At 31.3% G+C, this 19,802-nt stretch overlaps 1 protein-coding gene across 4 annotated transcripts in view; it reads right to left on the bottom strand.

Annotated features, from left to right (window-relative positions):
* LOC116773329 (unc-112-related protein-like) overlaps positions 1–19,802 on the bottom strand; it is a 25,585-nt gene extending 5,783 nt beyond the window's left edge. Inside the window, exons 1-2 of one of the 4 annotated variants that reach the window (XM_032665765.2) lie at positions 19,523–19,802; positions 69–304 (exon numbers count right to left, since the gene is read on the bottom strand). In XM_032665765.2, coding sequence (XP_032521656.1) covers positions 69–304; positions 19,523–19,668 — 382 coding nt within the window. In that variant the 5' untranslated portion in view covers positions 19,669–19,802. The remainder of the gene's footprint in view (positions 1–68; positions 305–19,522) is intronic. The other 3 variants (XM_061528420.1, XM_032665766.2, XM_061528421.1) reach the window with 3 other exon arrangements.

Raw genomic sequence — 19,802 nt, 5'->3', positions numbered from 1 at the left:
CTATATCAATATCTATGGAATGAATAGATAGTAAATAGATGCATAATACTACGCCGAAGTTTACTTACCAAGACTTTTGCAAAGTTGTATAACAGCACTGAACGTGTCTATGGAGAAATCTATTTTGCAATCGATGTATCTCAGGTCTGGTAGTTGGATCCTGAGTGGTTTGTGCATGGGCGTGAAGTGGAGTGCGGCATCAGCATGGACACCGTACTGGTCCAATGTATGTTTCGGTCTTGATAGCCATTTGTTGCGAGTCGGCCACCACAGAGCGTGGTCTGACCAGTCTTTCTTGAATTCTGAAATTATGATAATACAATCATGATCCGCGGTCTTTTAGCAGTGAGTTAAATATAAGAGAGAGATCATTTCGCTTTGATTCCAGTTTATAAAACAAAATTTTTGTTTCACGTCGGAAACTCTTCTAATCAATACCTTTTCGATTTATACTTTTATTATAGTTGCTACATAGATATCACAATTTTGTATTATATCACCAAGTATCAGATATGAATCCTCTGATTGTGTGTCATAATAACGAAAAATAATAAAACTGTTTAATTTGAAACTTATTTGTTGTACGCTCTAAACTAATTAATTTCAAATTTGTTTGTACGCTCTAAGGTTTAGAGTTTTTAACCCCATATTGGTGATTTAAATGAAACCTCCAAAGATCAGTATGAAGACATTGAAGTATTAAAAAGAGATATTGTATTAAAAAATCATGATACACGCAGAACGGTATGACGCTGGAACGACGAACAAAAAGTAACATCATCCGGTTATAGCAAACAAAAAAACTTGAGCCCTTTGTGACGCAGCGGACACTTGAAGGGATAAAAATTAATACAAACGCATATGTTCTACAAGATTCCCTTGTACGACATAAATTTTAGTATATCTTTGCAGATCAAAATAATAGTTATTAGTAAAAACTACGACATTTTACAAGTACGGTCATAATTATAGCACATTCTGGTATTTTTATTACATAAACTATATACTTACAACAGCTTTATGCACGTGTCTTTCATGAGTAATTGCTCATTAAGGTTCTCGTCACCGACGACTAACAATGTACAGTTACAAAAACACAGTTACTGTTAAAAATTACACGTTTCAAACATACCAAGCGTACTTTGTAAAGCGTCTCGTTGTATCTTATGTATTGAAAATCTAGATTTTAGCAACAGCATCTATTGATATAGATTTTTCAGTATCAGAACTGCATTATTCGCCATTGACTTGCCTAGAAAAATATATATATCTGCTGGGAAAAGCTAGTATTAATGTGAGTATTTGCTGAGTGTAGGTACTAGGTACATTAGCGGCATGAGTCATAGATCGTTCAAATAAAATCTATGAAGTGTAAGTTGTAATCAGTTTTTTCCTTAATTATTAATAGATGACTAATATTTTTGATGCCATCCATCCATATATATCTATATATATACATTTAAAATATTCTAAACCTAACATAACAGGATCATAATGAAATCGTAAAACCAGTTGTGAATTTTAAAGTGTTTCAAATCCAATTAGTGACGATCGTAGAAAAGTACACGTCACAGTTTTTAGCCAGATTTGGTAAGGTTTTGACGTCAAAAGACAATACATATTTGGTTTTAAATGATACACATACAGCGAAATCGTAATATTTGTTTACTTATGATATATATAACTATATACTTTATATTATATAAATACATCATATCATCTATTATGTATAAGAAGTAAGTACTAAAAGAAATCAATACTAAGATTCTGCGAACAGACAACAGCGTGGCCTCGAGAGTGAGAAACGTTAGTGAGTCATCACACTGAAATATTTTGGTATTTAAGGATTACAAGTTAAGCAAACTACACAAAGGAGGGTAACAATAAAAAATCTACTCAATGCATGAGAGTTCGATACAAACACATTTCCATGTATGTTTGTAACACAGTACTTGCGAAGTTATATAATACTGATTTATCTTTCATCCAAATTGTAAAATGGAGCAATATTTCATCGTCTTAATGAGACGCAAATTTTTCATATTCCATTCGTAAATCATCAGATAAGTTCGTCTTGAAGACAATACATGCATGAAAATGTTCGAAATGTATTTAAAATTTTCTTTATCAATCAGAAAGTACTTTGAGATGAAATCTTCACATCATTATTAAGAAGAAATCTTAGTACTTTAATATAATGCGCACAATAATTATATTTTCTTATGTTAATTATCTTCACTAACGCTAAATATGGCAAAGAGTAGCAATGTTGTAAATAATATATACAGAGGACTGTTGTGTGATCTTGAACAGCCATATTTGTACCTTAAATTGATACCCACAATACTTGTATACAGCTCTCGTAATTCGTGATTTTCACTTTATAAATATATATAAATTAATCATAATTCATTGTTATTCATATAAAATACATAGTTGGTACATTTGCGGTCAAAATATGAATCACTGATGAATTTCGTTATTAAATCACGCACCATTGGCGTCATGGTCTTACCATTTTCCTCTCGTCTTCTATGGTTGAATGACGGCTATGGTTTTGCCCTACGTTCATATTTACAGATTAAAGTTTTCTATAAAAAATACACACTTATAATAAGAATCTTCATTGCACATAGAAGTTGTTAGAAATGTTATTTTAAAACATGTTTTTTGGGTTTATATTAAGGAAACAAAACATCATTAATAATTTTACATTTTGTGTACTAAATATATAAATATATCTTTGTTAATAATTTATATTTTTCAATTAAACTCAATCATCGTTATATCTTGTTTAAAATTAAATTAAACAACCTACTGTGTCCACAAATGCGAGATTTCTTTTGCGAGACAAGTCCAAGCCGTGACCAAAGTATTTAAAAGAAAAAGTTTTTTTTTTATTTTATCAGTTTGCTGTCGTCATGGCTTAAGTTTAGTTTCTATAATCGCAAAAAGATATTGCAGAGGAAAAAAACAAATAAAAACTTCTAAAGAATTGAAGGTCGATTTAACGATTCTTGCGAATTTTAGTGGAATTATTTCCAATAGAATAGACTATAATTTATTTTCCTTTAATAATATTTTATTCCAAAGATATTTAGCTACCAGGTCCCACATAAATAATCATACTATATACTCCACTTAGTATATCAACTTTGAAGTTTATTTTATTCAATTGAAGCGATTTTTTTTTTATTCTAAATCAAATTTTGTCCAACGTTATAAATTCATCAAGCATTAATATTTACAACGTAAATTACATCCATATTTCCTGTTGAAAACTAAATGAAGATGCGTTTCTGTTGCCCAGTTACTTTACAAAGCAATCTTTAAGATATCGATCGGAGTATTTTAATTAGTTCCTATGTAATTGATGTTGTGGTTGGTATTAATTAATTATTCCAATAGACGCTCAACTGTTCCTTAAATGGTGGCGCCGATGTCGAGGTGCAAAACAGACTTAGGAACTCCTTGCATGAACCGAGCTGTATTGTGTACCATACGTCTATAACTTGAGGGTTTAAATTGCAACGGTGTTAATGAATGTTGCCAGTGTAACACGCACTATACAATCTGTTAGGATTTGATTATTTTTACATATGTTATCTCTCGTGATACTCGATACTCGGCGAGTTCTCAGAATACGTCAATCATTCAATTCATAAACAATTTAGTATTAAATAATTTTTAAATGCATTTCATATATAATTTCATGTTTTATTTTCTACAGATCGAGTATATTTCGGTTAAAGAGCGATTAACTATTGCATGTGACTTAAAAAACTAATTATATCTCCATTTCTGCTGTACTGGTCGTAATATTGATAGATATTAGTACGTGTTAATTATTGGCTATTGCATTATAACAATATATATCTTTATATTCTATTATATGTCGTCGTATGTGGGACGTGTATTTATATGTCGTTTCCTGTGTCTCGTCGGAATACTTTAATGATATCGCAGACATAATTCATAATGATATACCAGCAATCACATGTCGGTGCATAATTTAGTATTTTTGATTATTCTAATGATATTAACACACTGTAGTTATCCCGCGTCTTCGCCTGCCACGATTTTTCTATAACAGCTATTGTATGTTACAATTTTAATATACATATTTGGATTTAATTAACGTTATTAGGTCAATCTAAACGTTCGTTTAGACAAGTAAGAGAAACGATTAAATACCCAATACATATTGTTTTATTATCTAGTCTAAAATCTATGAAATAATATTATTGTAATTAAATAAAAATTAATTCAGCATAATATGTAAGATCTATACTTTCAGACAACCGTTTATTTTACAAAATATTTGTAATTTGAAACAATGTTCCATAAATAACATGTCTTCATCACTTCATCGTATAAACAATGGTATTAATAGATATATCGGATATAATGTATAAGATAAATTTTAGTTTGTTCCTTAATGACTATGTGAATACATTTGATAAGTACCAAATAATCATTTTACTATTAAAATATCTTTTAAAAACCATCGAAAAGATATTTTTTTTTATCAAACAAAATGAATATAAGACGACAGTTTAGAACTAAATACGGTATATTTTGAAGATGAAAATTTATAGAGATGAAGTTAACGAAATATAAATCTTTTGGTATCTCATTAGTTATACTTGTAGCAGACACACGTCAAGTGCACACTAAATATAAACAAAACATACAAAGCAATTAAAATGGCGCCGTTATCTGTCAGTGTAAATAAGTTATCGAGCTCAGACTCGTAAAACAAACGGAGTCGAGACATTTATTATGTATTGCGTTTTTGTTTACACGATTTTTTTTTAAATTCTTGAACATGAATGGTTTGAAATATTCTTCCTAATGAATATAACAAATGAATTATTTAATTTAGCAACTGCAGAACATGCCAATGTTTTTTTCGCCGTTGTTCAAATATCATCTTTATTTATTATTCGATGTATAATTACTAAAGAGATTTTGTCGCCTAAAATTCTCGCTGGTAAAGTCTAATGAGTTATTTCTAAACATCGTTTATTTTTTTATGTGTTTAATTTAAAATATTTTGCAGATTTAAGATAGTCATAGTAAAATAAACAGTTTAAAAGAGTTTTTTTATTCATATTTAACAGCATACAATGATCTTGTGAATGGCAACATTATATAATTACTTAACTTTTTTTTTTTAAAAAGAAGGTTGACGTTTAAAAGAGTTTATTTTTTAATTCAAAAGTCATGAATACATTGAAATAACTGCATTAAGTGTGTTAATAACATAAAAAACGTTGTTTTTTTCCAAGGGAATTTCCTTAATAGTACTGAATGTTACAAAGTATGGCTTGGTATCCGATCAGTTGTCTCTGTATCAAGGTATCGGTGACATAAGCTTCAAGTGGGTGCGAGATACCCGCCTACAGAGTCCACGGCTGCGGTGGCGGTAGACCGCTTCGTGTTTGAGGTGATAAATATGCGTGTTTGTTTGTGTCATGTGTCTCATTCTTACTTTCAGGATTTGCAATACTTAACTAGGTTGAATTGTTATGAAGATTTGAATTTTACCCTCACGCCCAAAAAGTCGCATGTCTTATGTATTTTAAATTCTATTTAACTTATAAGAAATGTCTAACTGATTGTTCTGGATATTTCTAAGTTTCTGGACGGATGTCACATATATTTTAGTGGGATAACTTATATTGTAAGGAAAAGCTTTATTAATAGTTTCCATTAGACGTCACCGATAATTGATATATCTTTTCAAAAATCATATAATTGCAAAATTTACAATATTCGTAAATTGTCTAACTTGTACTGCCGATTTACTTTTATAATCTATATTCTATAATAAGAAAAAAATATATTCTATTGCCTTATTTCTAAACAAAATATACTATGAGTTCTGTCTTAAGTTAAAAGAAAAAAAAATTGTTGTTTTAACTCCAAGCCTGTGAAGCAATAAAGTGCCATAGATTTTTTTTTACATATTATAAGAATCGCTGCATTGTTTATAGATTACATTCTCATTATAAACGTTAGCGTTAGTCACTGTTTTATTAAGATAACGCGACCTTTAACCGGCCTCGGCTATTATCTAACATATTTATGCACCAGGATGAACTATTTACATGTCCATATATGGACACGAATATTATGCCGATGACGTCACCGATAGAAAATAATGGATGTCGGCTGTATAATGTAGACAAAATACTGTCACAGCATGTAATGCTTAAAAACAATAATCAAGCTCAACATTAATTGACATTTATATTTTTTTATTCGTACGCATGATAAGGAAAAGGTTTTATTAAACCAGCACATACATAATTACGTTTATAAGAGTTTGGCAGAATAAAGTTTTGTAGAACATAGATACATTTACGTGGGATTATTTTGAGATGCGGCTCTATGAGTGATTTGATGAATGAAACTAAAACGAAATAAAGGCGACACTATTTAAACTTCAAAACGCAAACCGTTAGCCAACTTCTAAATCCGTATATTTTCTAATCTATTCATAATAAATGTCATAATCATTACTCAAAATAATTATTTTTAAGTAACATTGTCTTTTTATGGAAATGTAAATATTTAAGTTAATAAAATTGTTTTAAATAAGCGAAGTACATTTCATACGAAAATAGATACAGGAATAAGTATACTGATATCTACGAATAGAATATACGCTAAATTTTTAACCTTGTAATGTATGCCGATGACTTAATCACAAGTCTAAACAGTCGTGTCAAATTATATATAAAGTATTATTTTTTTTTTTTATTTTCATAACAGTTTATCTTTTAAAAATGTAACATAACGAACAGGTATAATAATAAAATAATAATGACAAAAAACGCTTAACATATTTATAATTCCCTTACAAAGTCACGTGTAAAGAATAGTTTTGAATATATAATAAAAAGTATATATTTCTGACACGTTCCCATAACAAATAAAAACATCTAGTAACAATAAAACACGTGTACATTTTTTGTAAACTTTGTAAGTGATTATCTAGCTTCAGTCCAAATCACAGGAAACTCATTAGAAACAGGATGGATGCCATTAAGAAAATATATATATATATATAACACGTTAATGTCGTCTGTGCGTTCTCTGTTATTATGATTGTCCTATCACGTGTCCAGATTCATTATATAAAAGAGGTCACAGAAAATTGTCATTTTTTTGTTTAGTTAAATATCTTTCGTGTGATTCTTAGAATTTAATAAGGTATGAGATGAACGTGATTTTTATTACAGTCCTAATTCATCAAGTGCATGATGAATGTTGATATTAAGTGAGCAGATGGCCGTAATTTGATGCCATCTTTGATATCTCTCATGATTAAATAATGTCGTAATGATAATAAAGCATTAAAATATGTGTTACTCAATTGGCGATATGCGCTTAGTGCGAATTTTTTCTATGTTTAATTTATAATCAACGTTTAAGAACGTTAAAACTTTAGGTGTGTAGGTAGAACATAAACTTACTACAAACTCATACTTAGCTTATGAGTTATAAGCGAACAGAGCGTGAATTTTTTCATACATTACCTGATTTAAGTAAATTCAAAGAATTTTGAAATGATAATCACCTTTACCTGAAAACAAAACGTATTTATTAGAACAATATATAATTAAATAGTGATTTTATGGTAAAATTGTACATCTGGCTACTAGACACCCACTTCCATGAATTCGGTGGGCGAATAGTGAAAGTTGTACGGGGGATCAAAGTAAATAATAGTGACCTAGTGATATATTAACGTTACAAAATATATGACACTTTAAATGAAGCTTATATGCGTGATTAACTTCCAAAATGTTAATATAGATTCATCTCTTAAAACAGGTATACTATATTCTAAATACCTTACTAAGTGTTTGTATCGTTAGAACTAATGTCGAGAGTTGCAATTTTTGTATTTATATAACCCCACTATTTTGTTTCGGTTTTCTGTAGCTGGTAGCCCTAATGGCTTTGACAGCGTCACCGGGAGGGGATATAGCCCACGTTGACATCATTATGTTCTTAGATTTATAAATTAAAAACTGATTATGGCCGCTTTCAGTTTTAATACACTAACGTATGGTAATTATAAAGAACCATAGATGATATTACATTTTAATAAACAATAAGATTACTTAAATTTACAATGGTATATTTTGTAATACTTTTTTTATAAGCATTGGACCATAAGTATGAAATTATCATAAAAACAATTTATAATATTATTTAAAAATTAAAGAATATCGACTGCTTTTTCTATTAAACTAACGATATAAGTGCAAGTAATAATTTGTAATATTTTTTCCTTCTATTTATACGTACATATATAAAAACAAAAATATGGCGCGCATTCAGAGAACAAAATCTTGTATTATTAACCTGATACATCACGCTTTAAATTTGAGTTGCACTTAATGAATGTCAATTAACGCCCAATTAACAAATTCGGTAAGATATTTCGAAGCCATCAGTTAGCATGGCCCAGTTAAACATCAAAGGCGAAAACAAAAAGAACGAGTATAGTATATAGCAGATACAGATAATATTCAACGGGGTCGATGACCTGACATTATTATAAATTCGCTCATCATATCACGTCAGTAGACGTGTACGGTGTAACGAAAATCTCGGTCAGGTAAATATTTGAGAGATAAAACTCTTAAGAAACTGTGAGAAAGGTAGTGCAGATATCTCGACAAAAAATACACCTTATCAATTTCTTTCGCAAATACTAAGATGACGTCAAGCGAGGTGTTGGAGGTATTTGAAAAGATATAAAACCTCCTTTATATAAAAAAAAAACCTAGTTCGCAACAGCAAGAGCACTCTCATTATTCACTTATCACGTTCGCCGTTCGCCATCTTGGTCAATCAAGTCGTTAACCTATGACTGACAATCGTAACAGACTCCTTAACAACGACGTATTGAGGGCGAAGAGAGATAAAAGTGTGCATTTCCTTTGGCACTGCGTCAATAGAAATTTTTACATATGTTAGCTATACGACTTCCTTCGTGCATAATATTAATTAAACGCTGACGTCACAAGACCATTTACATACGTGGTAAGCAGCTGTTCAAATGTCATTGTCGTAATACAAATGTTCTAATCGCAGCACCATTCTGAATATGCATAGTTATAAATATTATTGAAGAGGTTGTACATCCTACATTTTCACGAGTACTTATTCACAATTTATACGACATCATTTCGTTTTTCGCTCGTTAATTTGTTTCAACTCAACAATAGTTCTCCCTCGCCTCTGTGAGATTCACATGGAATTTTAAAATAATTATAGTCAATAATTATTTTTCTATCTCAACTGCAGTGCTGTAAAATTTCATCGATATAGGTTCGGTAGCTTTTACGTAAAAGAACGACGAACATCCACACCCCTCACAAGCATATACATTCACAATACTGTTTGTCCGTACGATTCGTATACGTCGTCTAGCTTCAAGTAAATGGTAACAATGTCATTTATTCCCTACCAAATTCAGCATTTTATTGCACACGCTACCATATTAACAGCTTAATTTAATACTGGCCAATTAGAAAGATAACGTTACATACTGTTAAGAAAGTTGGTTAACGACTCTCAAGTCTTAGCACCCATAACTTGTGCCTCGACTGCTGAGTAAGGCACAGCTTTCTCCACCCTTTTGAGAGGTGATGGTTTAAAAAGCGTGAACGTTCGTGGAATTTATGTGGGAGTTTTCAGTATGTTTATAACTAAATTCATCGTAAAAAGTCTATGTGATGAATATTGTATATGCATTCATGAAAAATTCACTGTAAATGTAACCAGCAAAGGCATTATTCGAAGTGTGTCATTTATTCTTGAGTTTTGTGACAGATGATACAATTCGCTGTAAATACAAATGACACAGAATTGAGGTAAGCGTTTATGGAGACGTAAAGCTAACCATGACCTAGTAAATAAGTCCTAGTTAATTTACTCTACTCACATTTAAGTTTATAAAAAAGAATTTTAAGATAATAGTGTAGTTTTATTTCTTTAGGTACATATATAACCCCAATATCTAACTTATTAATAACTATCTGTTGTCTGCGTTGCCCGCATTTTAAACATCCTTTGTGATACGCGTTATCATCATTATGAGATATCTTTTTATTTCTCGACACCCCCTTCATCAGACCGTGACTTAGTGATAATAGTACTACATCAGGAGAATGCATGGTCGATTTAAAAAATAATTATTAAAATCGGTCTTTAATTTAAATTTGAACGAGTAGTAGCGTGATAAGCATTAAGTCGAATCGAGAACTTGTTTTATAAATAAATTATTCGTAACAAAAAGTGTTTAAACCGAAATTGTCCAAAACAGGGTCTTTTCTAATAGAATATTTCATTTGCATGGTCATTATATGGTAAATTATTACTCTGGCAAGTATCATCATCATCATCATCATCATCATCATCATCAGCCTATCGAAGCCCACTGCTGAGCAAAGGCCTCTTCTCACATGGAGAAGGTTAGAGTATTAATCACCACGCTTGCTCAAGACGGGTTGGCGATTTCAATCTTATAATTTGAAATTATAAGACCAGGTTTCCTCACGATGTTTTCCTTCACCGTCCGTCAGTGGTGTCTAAATACTCTTAGACAGTAGATATGATTCGGAAAAGATCACATTGTTACTTGTGAGGTTTCGAACCCGCGCCCTCACGTATGAGAGGCGGGCCTTTAACCTCCAGACCACCACGACTTATAACTTAAGTATATTAGATAACAATTGCCATAAACATGAAAGAAATATAATTTTCAGTTCACTGAAATTACTTTACTGTAATAAAATATACTACCTACAACTAGGTATATATAAAATGAGAGCGATTGTTGAATTATTGTATTATTTCCAGACGATGACATTCGACTCATTTTTTTTTTTACGATTTGATTTTATTCGCTTATTTCTTTGTGTCTGTTTAACCTTCGCAAGTATATTGCTACGTCAAAATAGCAGGGACATCACAACGATGGCTCAACAAATAGACACACCCTAGTTTAAGACTAGATTTTTAAGTAAAATATGTCATATTTTTTCTAAGTCTTTAGTAATATCAATCAGCAAATTCTTGCTGAATGACTCATAGATTGATTAAAACTATAATATATGTGTTGTGGTATTTAGGTTGAACACATTTAAAGCCAATATGCATTTAACTATTCCTAAGATTTAAGAGCCGTGTTAAATCTAGTTTTATGGAGGATGAACTTGATGGTTTCGAGAAAACCATTGTTTCGATTTGAGATCTAAGATTATCGCGTGCACTCATTTAAGAAAACAGAGTTGTTCGTATACTCGATTTTTATTTTATCTGCCCGTGATCACGGTTGCTGTAGCCTGTAAAGGAACCGAAACGTCGGGATTATGTAGTTATAAAAACTTAAGTTTCATTTTTTTGTTTGTTAAAAGAAACAAAACGGTTGGATTTAAACATTGTTGGTACTTCATTGATGTGAAGCCACCTTCTTAACACCAATATGGTTTAAGTTTGAATTATATATGAAAAGTATATATAAATTTTTCCAAAAATATTGCAAGTCCATGTTTTAAACAAGACATGTGTTAGTATACCAAAAATCTTTAAGCTTAAAACATTGTTTAGAGCCACATAACTTTTATGGTACCCAACGCGACTGACTCATATATGTACATAGGATGATACTAAAATCGATACTTATACATAGTAGGCGAAGCTGCGAGAATCAGCTATACGTGAAACATTAACAATATCTGTGAAATCATTCGATATTTTCATGGAAATCACGAGAACATGATAACTGGTACTAAGTGTGCTCACGATTAAATAATGCGTGCCTTAAAAATAGAAACGGTACAGCGTTTTCTTTAATAAACGTGAAGATTTCTTGTATATGTACAGTGAAAGAGGAATGGTGACAATTAAACAATTCAGTTTTAGGTACGAATTAAAATAAACAATTAAAAACGTTTATGAAATTCGTTCAACCCAAGAAATTCAATTTCGGTGATAAATGTTTATATTTTAAACTCACGATTAGTTTCGCCGTGGGCAACACAGATTCTAAGACCACAGTGTGGGTGTTGACACGTTTCGTAAGATTCCTATCGCTTTTATTGCGCTAACAGTGATTGATGACATCTATCCGGTCTGGCTGAAAACGTTTTATATTATAGGTCATGATTTGCAAAACGTCGACCTAAAAACTAGCAAACGTTTTAGGGTGATTGCAAAATCGGGTCACATCAGACATATTTCTAATAAATATGGTCATTTAACAAAGTTTTATTCTACCTTTACCCTATAACCTTATGGCAAAACAAATTTAAATCATCTATTGAGGTCTAAGACTTTCGCGAGTTTTATTCATTTAAATGAAACTAATATATTTCGGATATGCTATGTGTCTCATCACGTCTCGTCTGCCCGTGATCACGGTTGCTGAAAAGTAACCGAAACGTCGGGATTATGTAGATTTTTAAATAATAAATTTAGCGTAGTGTATCCGAAATATATTAGTTTCATTTAAATTAAATGATGTAAGATTTAAATCAGCGTAATTTTTAAAGGGGCGCCACCAGAATACTGCGCGTGCGCAGAGCGGATGCGTGATATATTATTAGCTGTTCGGCTATTTTCGTCATGACACCGCGCCCAGAATCGGCCATGTGCTACTAGAGACGTCTGAGAACACTTGTCAATAATGTATACTGATTAAATTAATATATTCAGGAAATACGATAAAAAATATTACATCTAGTTTATTGTTGAAATAACCATTATACCCAATATGTTATCTTTCGTTTAATATCTGTGAAATAATACGAGGTCGGATTCTGTTTAAATATTTATCTGTCCACTTACTGCTGACCCAAACATTTCGCGTGGGAACCAACTTATCTCGTTATACAAATGTTATCTCGATACTCTTATTGCAAGCGCCGTAAAGATCATAAAATGAATTTATCTCTCGAATATCTCGTGTTGTGAGTTCTGATCATGAATCTTAGCACTTCACATGCTTCAGTGTTTTTTCCCACAATGTTTGTTAATTTACTAAACGCCTTAAAACGAAAAAATATGTTGGTATTCTACTAAACTAAGTTTAGTCTGTCTCTATAATTATACCAATTACAATTTCTACAAGAACATTCTAAATAACGTCTAAAATAATACTTTTTGTTGACAAGTCGTGACATAAAAAAAAATATTAAATATATGGATAATAAAAACAATATCAATAAACAATAATTTCAGGAGATATAATTAAAAAAAATTCGCAACACAACAATTTTATATCTTTATATATTAAATTAAAGTGACGTCGAAAATGTTTGATATCATGCGGGTAGTTTAACAAAGAGCATTCAATGAGAGCTAACCCTTTTACGATCAATAGTCGGAATGACTTGAAGTTAAACGCATCATGAATTAAATTCGTTAATGATTGCCTCATGCTCACGATTGTATATGTAATATCATTAGAACCAACAATCGCTTTGTCATTTTTGAGATTGAATCAGTGATGTTCTCATTATAACATTATAATAACCTATTATAATGCTTCTTGGACAGAATGAAACTTGTTTTTTAAGGTCTGTATAGTTATAGTATGGTATACGGGATCGCCAGAAGCAATGTTCGAATATTTACAGTACATTGACCTATCAAGACCCCCGACTCGAGACGGCTTCTTTGCGGATTACGAAAAACCGGAGCGAAGGCTAAATTTGGAAAAAGGTTATTTTGGGACACAGCCCTCTTTGTACTTGGGCGTTAGATGCTTCGAAGGTATTTTGTAGAGTTTAGGAATTTATTTAAATTATGAAATAAAACAAACTAACATAAAATACATCAGCAAGCTGTAGAAATAATATCAACATATTAAAATTATATTTCCAACAACACATGCAACAAAAATAAACATTAGCTGCATGGCACGCCATCGACAGAAATAACTCATTTTTCGACTGACTAACCTCAAGTACATACGTAAAATTATATTAACCTTAACCCACAAACAGGCAAATGACGTCAAAAATAACAAACCTTCTACATTTATTAAAAATTTCCCGTCGAAATTTCAGTTACATTGCGTCATGTTTCACAGACATCATTGCTGTGATACCAAAGTTAAAACAAATATAAGCATGTTTAAAACTATGAAATGCCAGAGAAGAATTCAGAACTATGCATATATTTGTCATTAATACGTCAAAAGAGATGTATATCAATAATAAAATTAAAAAAAAATAATGTCAAAAGAAACATGCACAAGTATCATGACATCAGATAAGGTAATGGCGGTGATAAAAACATTAAAAGGGAAGTATTAAAGAAGACGACTTGTTAAATAAATAAATTACAAAGGAATTGTGAGTTAAACAATTGTACTTAATGGATCGGTAAATAAAAGGAGCGGTTATGAAGACCTTGACCCGATGGCCATTGGTCACACGAAAGTGTTAACAGACACATTTCGCAAAATTATTTGTTTAAAAGCCTTATATATATATAGTGTACAAAAAAGTCTACAAACTACTGAGTCATATCAATTCCGGGTATTCAATCAAATAATTTCAATTTACATTTGGCGAACCTTTTCTTTTGATGATGAATGACGAATGATAAATTCGTCTTTATTTCTGTTTTTTTAATTAAATAATTAAGATTTTTCATCTACATACATATATGAGATTTCGTTTAAATTTTATAACAAGGAATACATGATGGTTTTATTAAAACAAAAGGAGAAATACAACAATTCTATACTTCATGTATTTTTTTTCTGATACCAACATTGCGAATGCATTTCTGTTAAAACTCAGTTTAATTATTTAAAAAAATATATACCCATGTTAGACATTTTAAATACAAAACCTTGTTACACAATCGCTAAATAGATTCGACCTTCGTCAATCAGTGCTGCAATAGAATAAACTTTTAATTCAATGTCTCTGACAACTATAAGGCAGTCTCCTTTCCATATACATTATTATAATAAATAAACTTTGATACATGGATGTTTTTTACAGCGCCATCTATTGGCAATAAATCAGGATCATATCTATATAAGGTCAGATATTGAGATGTTAAAGCGAGTTTGGTGCAAAGTCGATGTAGAATGATATATTAATATGTTACCAACGAATGTTGGTAAAGAAAGCATAAAGCCCGTATAGCTGAAACAGTCTCTTATGGCACATGACGTAAGCGATCGAAGCCGAACCGGTCCAAGCCATGCATGACCGCTAGTCATTCTAGATTCTGAATCATCAAGCGTAAGAGTTGATGGTAAAGGCTTATAATTTTAACTATCATTAAGTATAATATATAAAACAAGCTATTATCTGTTATTTCGTTGATAACGATTACGCATTTTCCATTAAGGTACAAAATACGAATTTCACGCAATGCTACCTTCACACATTTACAGAATTTTGAAAAAAAAAATATATGTATATGTATATTATTCTGGTGTCTAAACAAAAATAACTGTAAAAATTCATTAAAATCTATGAGAAACAAAATTACCACACAAATTTTCGATCGTATAATATCAGTATAATCTTGCACATATTTAGCAAACATACCGTTTGTTTGAACGGAAATCGAATTCTGCTTCTATAATAGTAAGTTGTTCGTCCCGTCCGATTTATAAATAACGTATCGTAGCCCGTGTCGTATTATCATAACAAAAAAAAAACATGAAATACGTTCCACGTATTGTTATACAAACAAGAATTGCATTTATTTAATAATACTCTCCGTATTGTCGGTTAACAGAAATAGCCTCTTCGACCGCAAAATAGCTTGTAATAATGTATACATTCTATATTAAAATATACATACAAAGATAAGTTTCTTAGAGCATCAAAACAATGCTATTCGCTATCTTAGTATTCAGAGGACAGTGTATTTATGCATCTATATTAAATCGTCTCGGTGATAATTTATGTGCATCCTAACGAGCTATAAATCTAAACATTAATAAAGTTGATGTATCCGTCTGTGATTATAACTGTTTTCTCGAGTGCTTGTTTTAAGCGATACGTTGTTTCGCTAACGACAATCTATTTTAGGACCGTTTGTTTTTCTGTCCATCACTGTCTCAGAATGATGTAAATAGACAGATCCCAAATGGTTTTTCATTTTAATATAGATAGAGATATCTATTTCTGTAACAAAGTTACGCGTAGTATAAAAAATTATGAAATAATCATTCTTAATTTTTAATCTTAGAATCGGATGAACAAAGCCGTGGTCAAGAGCTAGCTAGCTAGTGTCTATCAGATAAAGATGGAGTCATAGTTGTACATTAAAACTACTAAATATTATGCACACGTTAAGTTTAATTCTATATTATGTGGTGTCCGCGTGCCTGTGTGTGTGCCTCTTGCATGTGTGAGTTATCCTTTTGGTCTTTGTGTGCCAAACCTAGGGAAACATCGGCGCATAAGAAGCAATTAGCTGGTATATTGGAAGGAAAGGAGATGGAATGCGCGCAACCGTTAGCATCCGATCCGGCAATCAGCCCTACATGCTGACACTCCAGATAAACAACAGGTTAGACCAATTAATCAGATCATATAGCACCAGAACTTAACTACACACATTGTTCACAACGAACTATCAATCAGCGACTAGGAATTGCAGATTAATAATTATAGGGAAATAAAAACTAGATTACCTTGCATATGATTGTATATTAAATTATAGTATCAGACTCACGTATGGGACAGTAAAAATATCATTTAAAATTCTTTTCGTATGCTAAATGTATATGAAACATAAAAGCAGACTGTTTGTTAACCGTCTTAAACGCTAGCACTCAAGCTATCTCAACATCGAAAGGCCTGACAAGTGTGGCTTAAATACGGGTGTTATCTCAGAGTGCTCTGACAGGGCTTTTAATGTTAGTGCGTTATTAAAATATATATATCGATATATTATTTATCGACATTCCTGACACTAAAGCTTTTCAGTGCTATTCAAATCATATTACACTGTCATATTCCTAAGTGTTTAAGCGCACATTCCATATATATATCGTATAACGAATTATACGTAGTTATATATTTTTTATTCGATGATGTGTTTAAATATCTATATTTTAATATGTTAACCACTATAAAAAAAAAAATTCTTGTAAAGTTATCACACTTTTTGCATGCAACTTCGACTGTCTCGAAATTTTTATTGTGAAAATTATTGCCATGTCTCTTCGATGTTTAAGCCAAAATTTTATCATTCAAAAAGGCGATGGAAGTTAGCATTAAAAGACAAGTTTACATTAAATGTAATTAACAAATGCATAAGTTATATATGCTTAATTTGAGGAGCAATAAAATTATGATTACATCTTATCTATAACGGTTGGTAGGGGGGGGGGGGGGGCGGATACACATCACGAGCTGGTATTGTTACATGCGCTTGAGTAGTACGCTTAACACGAGTTTGCAACGTCACACCACACGAAGCGTATCTAGTTATTTATTCATTAATATTAGCACGACATCAACTTAGCTGAATGTATCAGCAACGAAAGTTTTCGTATCTATGTAGTGTGACGTTGTAAGACTTTTGGTAAGTGTTCAGAAATCCTGATTATAATAATGAGATTCGAAAAACTAGACGAAGATAAGTTTTATCTAATCTAAATGGGACTTCAGAATAACAAATGATTTCTATTATGTAAAAGATAAAATTCACTCCATTACATCGATAAATCACAGTTATTTAATGACACTTTAATATACATCTGTGTAATGACTTTCTAAAAGTCACCTCCAACTTGTACTCACCAGTCCTGATACCGTCTGTTATAACTTAAGTAATTTTAAACGCGTTGTTTAATTCTATACCTTTTAAGTCATAAAGAGCGGTATTTATGTAGAATATCCATTTAAACAGCACAAGTACTATACTATTAAGGCAGTTCAGGCGAGATTTTACACCATAGTTGCATAGATCACTCAATTTCCTTTCTCCTTAACTATGTTCATGGTTCTAGCTCTTCATTGACTCATATAAAACTTATATACTTATATATAATATATTATTCGAGTATATTTAATGGTAATATCAACGAACGTATGTTCATGTAACTTATGACGAAGGAAATTTGAATTTTAAAATACGATTATGAAAAAAATTAAATTATTCATTGGGATGAAGTGGGCGAATGGAGACCACCATTTTGAAAGTATAGTACTATTTGCGTAGGATACGATAATATAATAATACCAACCAATGGTAATACCAACGACACCATAAATAATAATTTATGGTGTCGTATAGACCAGAACTGTTCCTGTTCAGTAATAATACATAAAAACAATCTTCTTCTGCCTGTCGATATTCTGGCAAAATCAAATCTTTTTGTAAAAAAATATATATGTGAATCAAGGTACATATTTTAATCGCATGGTATTTCATCTTGATTATATTAGCGATCGGTAGCTCACCCGGGCCTTACTAAAAACTGGACTGGCATTACGTCCGCGAAGGACGCGTGCCTGCGTACGCGCATCGCCCATCCCGCTCTAGCATCACACCTCTCGCTCACACAAATTATCAACATTCTCCCCTCCCAGCAAATCAAGTACTGCTTTTATTACTGTCAAACCAGTTGGTATCCTAAACGCTATGCAGTAATGAATGTCGATAAATGCAAATTAAAAAATTCTTTACTCTAACTTACATACTGCAACATTGATTTGTTTTTGTTTTTTAATTGTCCAAACACTGACTAATTGGCTTGATGTCAAAAATTATAATTTTTGACAAAAAGACATTGACATATTAAACCTAATCTTAAAAACAAGTACTTAAAAAAATATTATCAGATTATAAAATATAAGGCTATCGACACACTGTCTATTTGTTAATGCAAATATATTTATAATTGGCCATAATTAAAAAAGAAAAAATTAATTATAACAAAAATATTTTTTACCTAAACTGTTCATAAACAGTTTGAAATATTAATGTTATGAAATATCATGTGATAATTAGGTACGAGATATGACATAATAACGCAGTGTTAAGGAAATTGTGGAGATCAATTTATGTATTGCTTAATTAATTTCATTTGTCCTGTTAGTTTCTATATTATTTGAGATAAAAAGTCACTTTGTGGTCAGCTTTATCATAACTGAAATATACGCAACACTTTATTTTAATAAATTATTAATAAGAACCAAATGAGCGTTTAAACAACTCTGCTTAGTGACACAAGTCAACAAAGCTACTTGTGTATTTGTAAATGTTAACACTGTTTACTCTATCTCACGATATGAATAGAGATTAAATTGGTATTCATATCAGCCGTTTATTTTATGCATTTCTGTATTTTAGTGTTAAAGAAAGTACATTCGGTTTAATTTAAGCATTTTTAAATATGAGTAATTCACTACAAAGTTAATTTACCACAGATAGAAGTCGAATAAGGAACAATTCATCATGTATTACTGCACTTGTCAGTCTGAATACATCGCCCAAAGATAACTTACCAAAGCTTTCGGTCAGTTTTAGCATAACCCCGCCGATATGCATATCTCCTTTTACAACCATCGTGCGTTTCTCGTTCAAGTCCGTCACGTAAATCGTGAGGTTCCATGATCCGTCACCAACTATTTCACCGTCCGCAAGCATTTTCAATAAATTTAAGGTCACTTCAAACTAATATTGTCACTTCCGAAGGAACATTGCGGTTAACAAGTACAGTTGTATAGGACGCGAGTAATCTACCCAATGACTGATATGCGACTGCTAACTGGACGTAGGTC

Source organism: Danaus plexippus, assembly GCF_018135715.1.
Source record: "Danaus plexippus chromosome 18 unlocalized genomic scaffold, MEX_DaPlex mxdp_20, whole genome shotgun sequence".
Classification (NCBI taxonomy): Eukaryota; Metazoa; Arthropoda; class Insecta; order Lepidoptera; family Nymphalidae; genus Danaus; species Danaus plexippus.
This window is presented reverse-complemented; position numbering and strand designations above follow the sequence as displayed.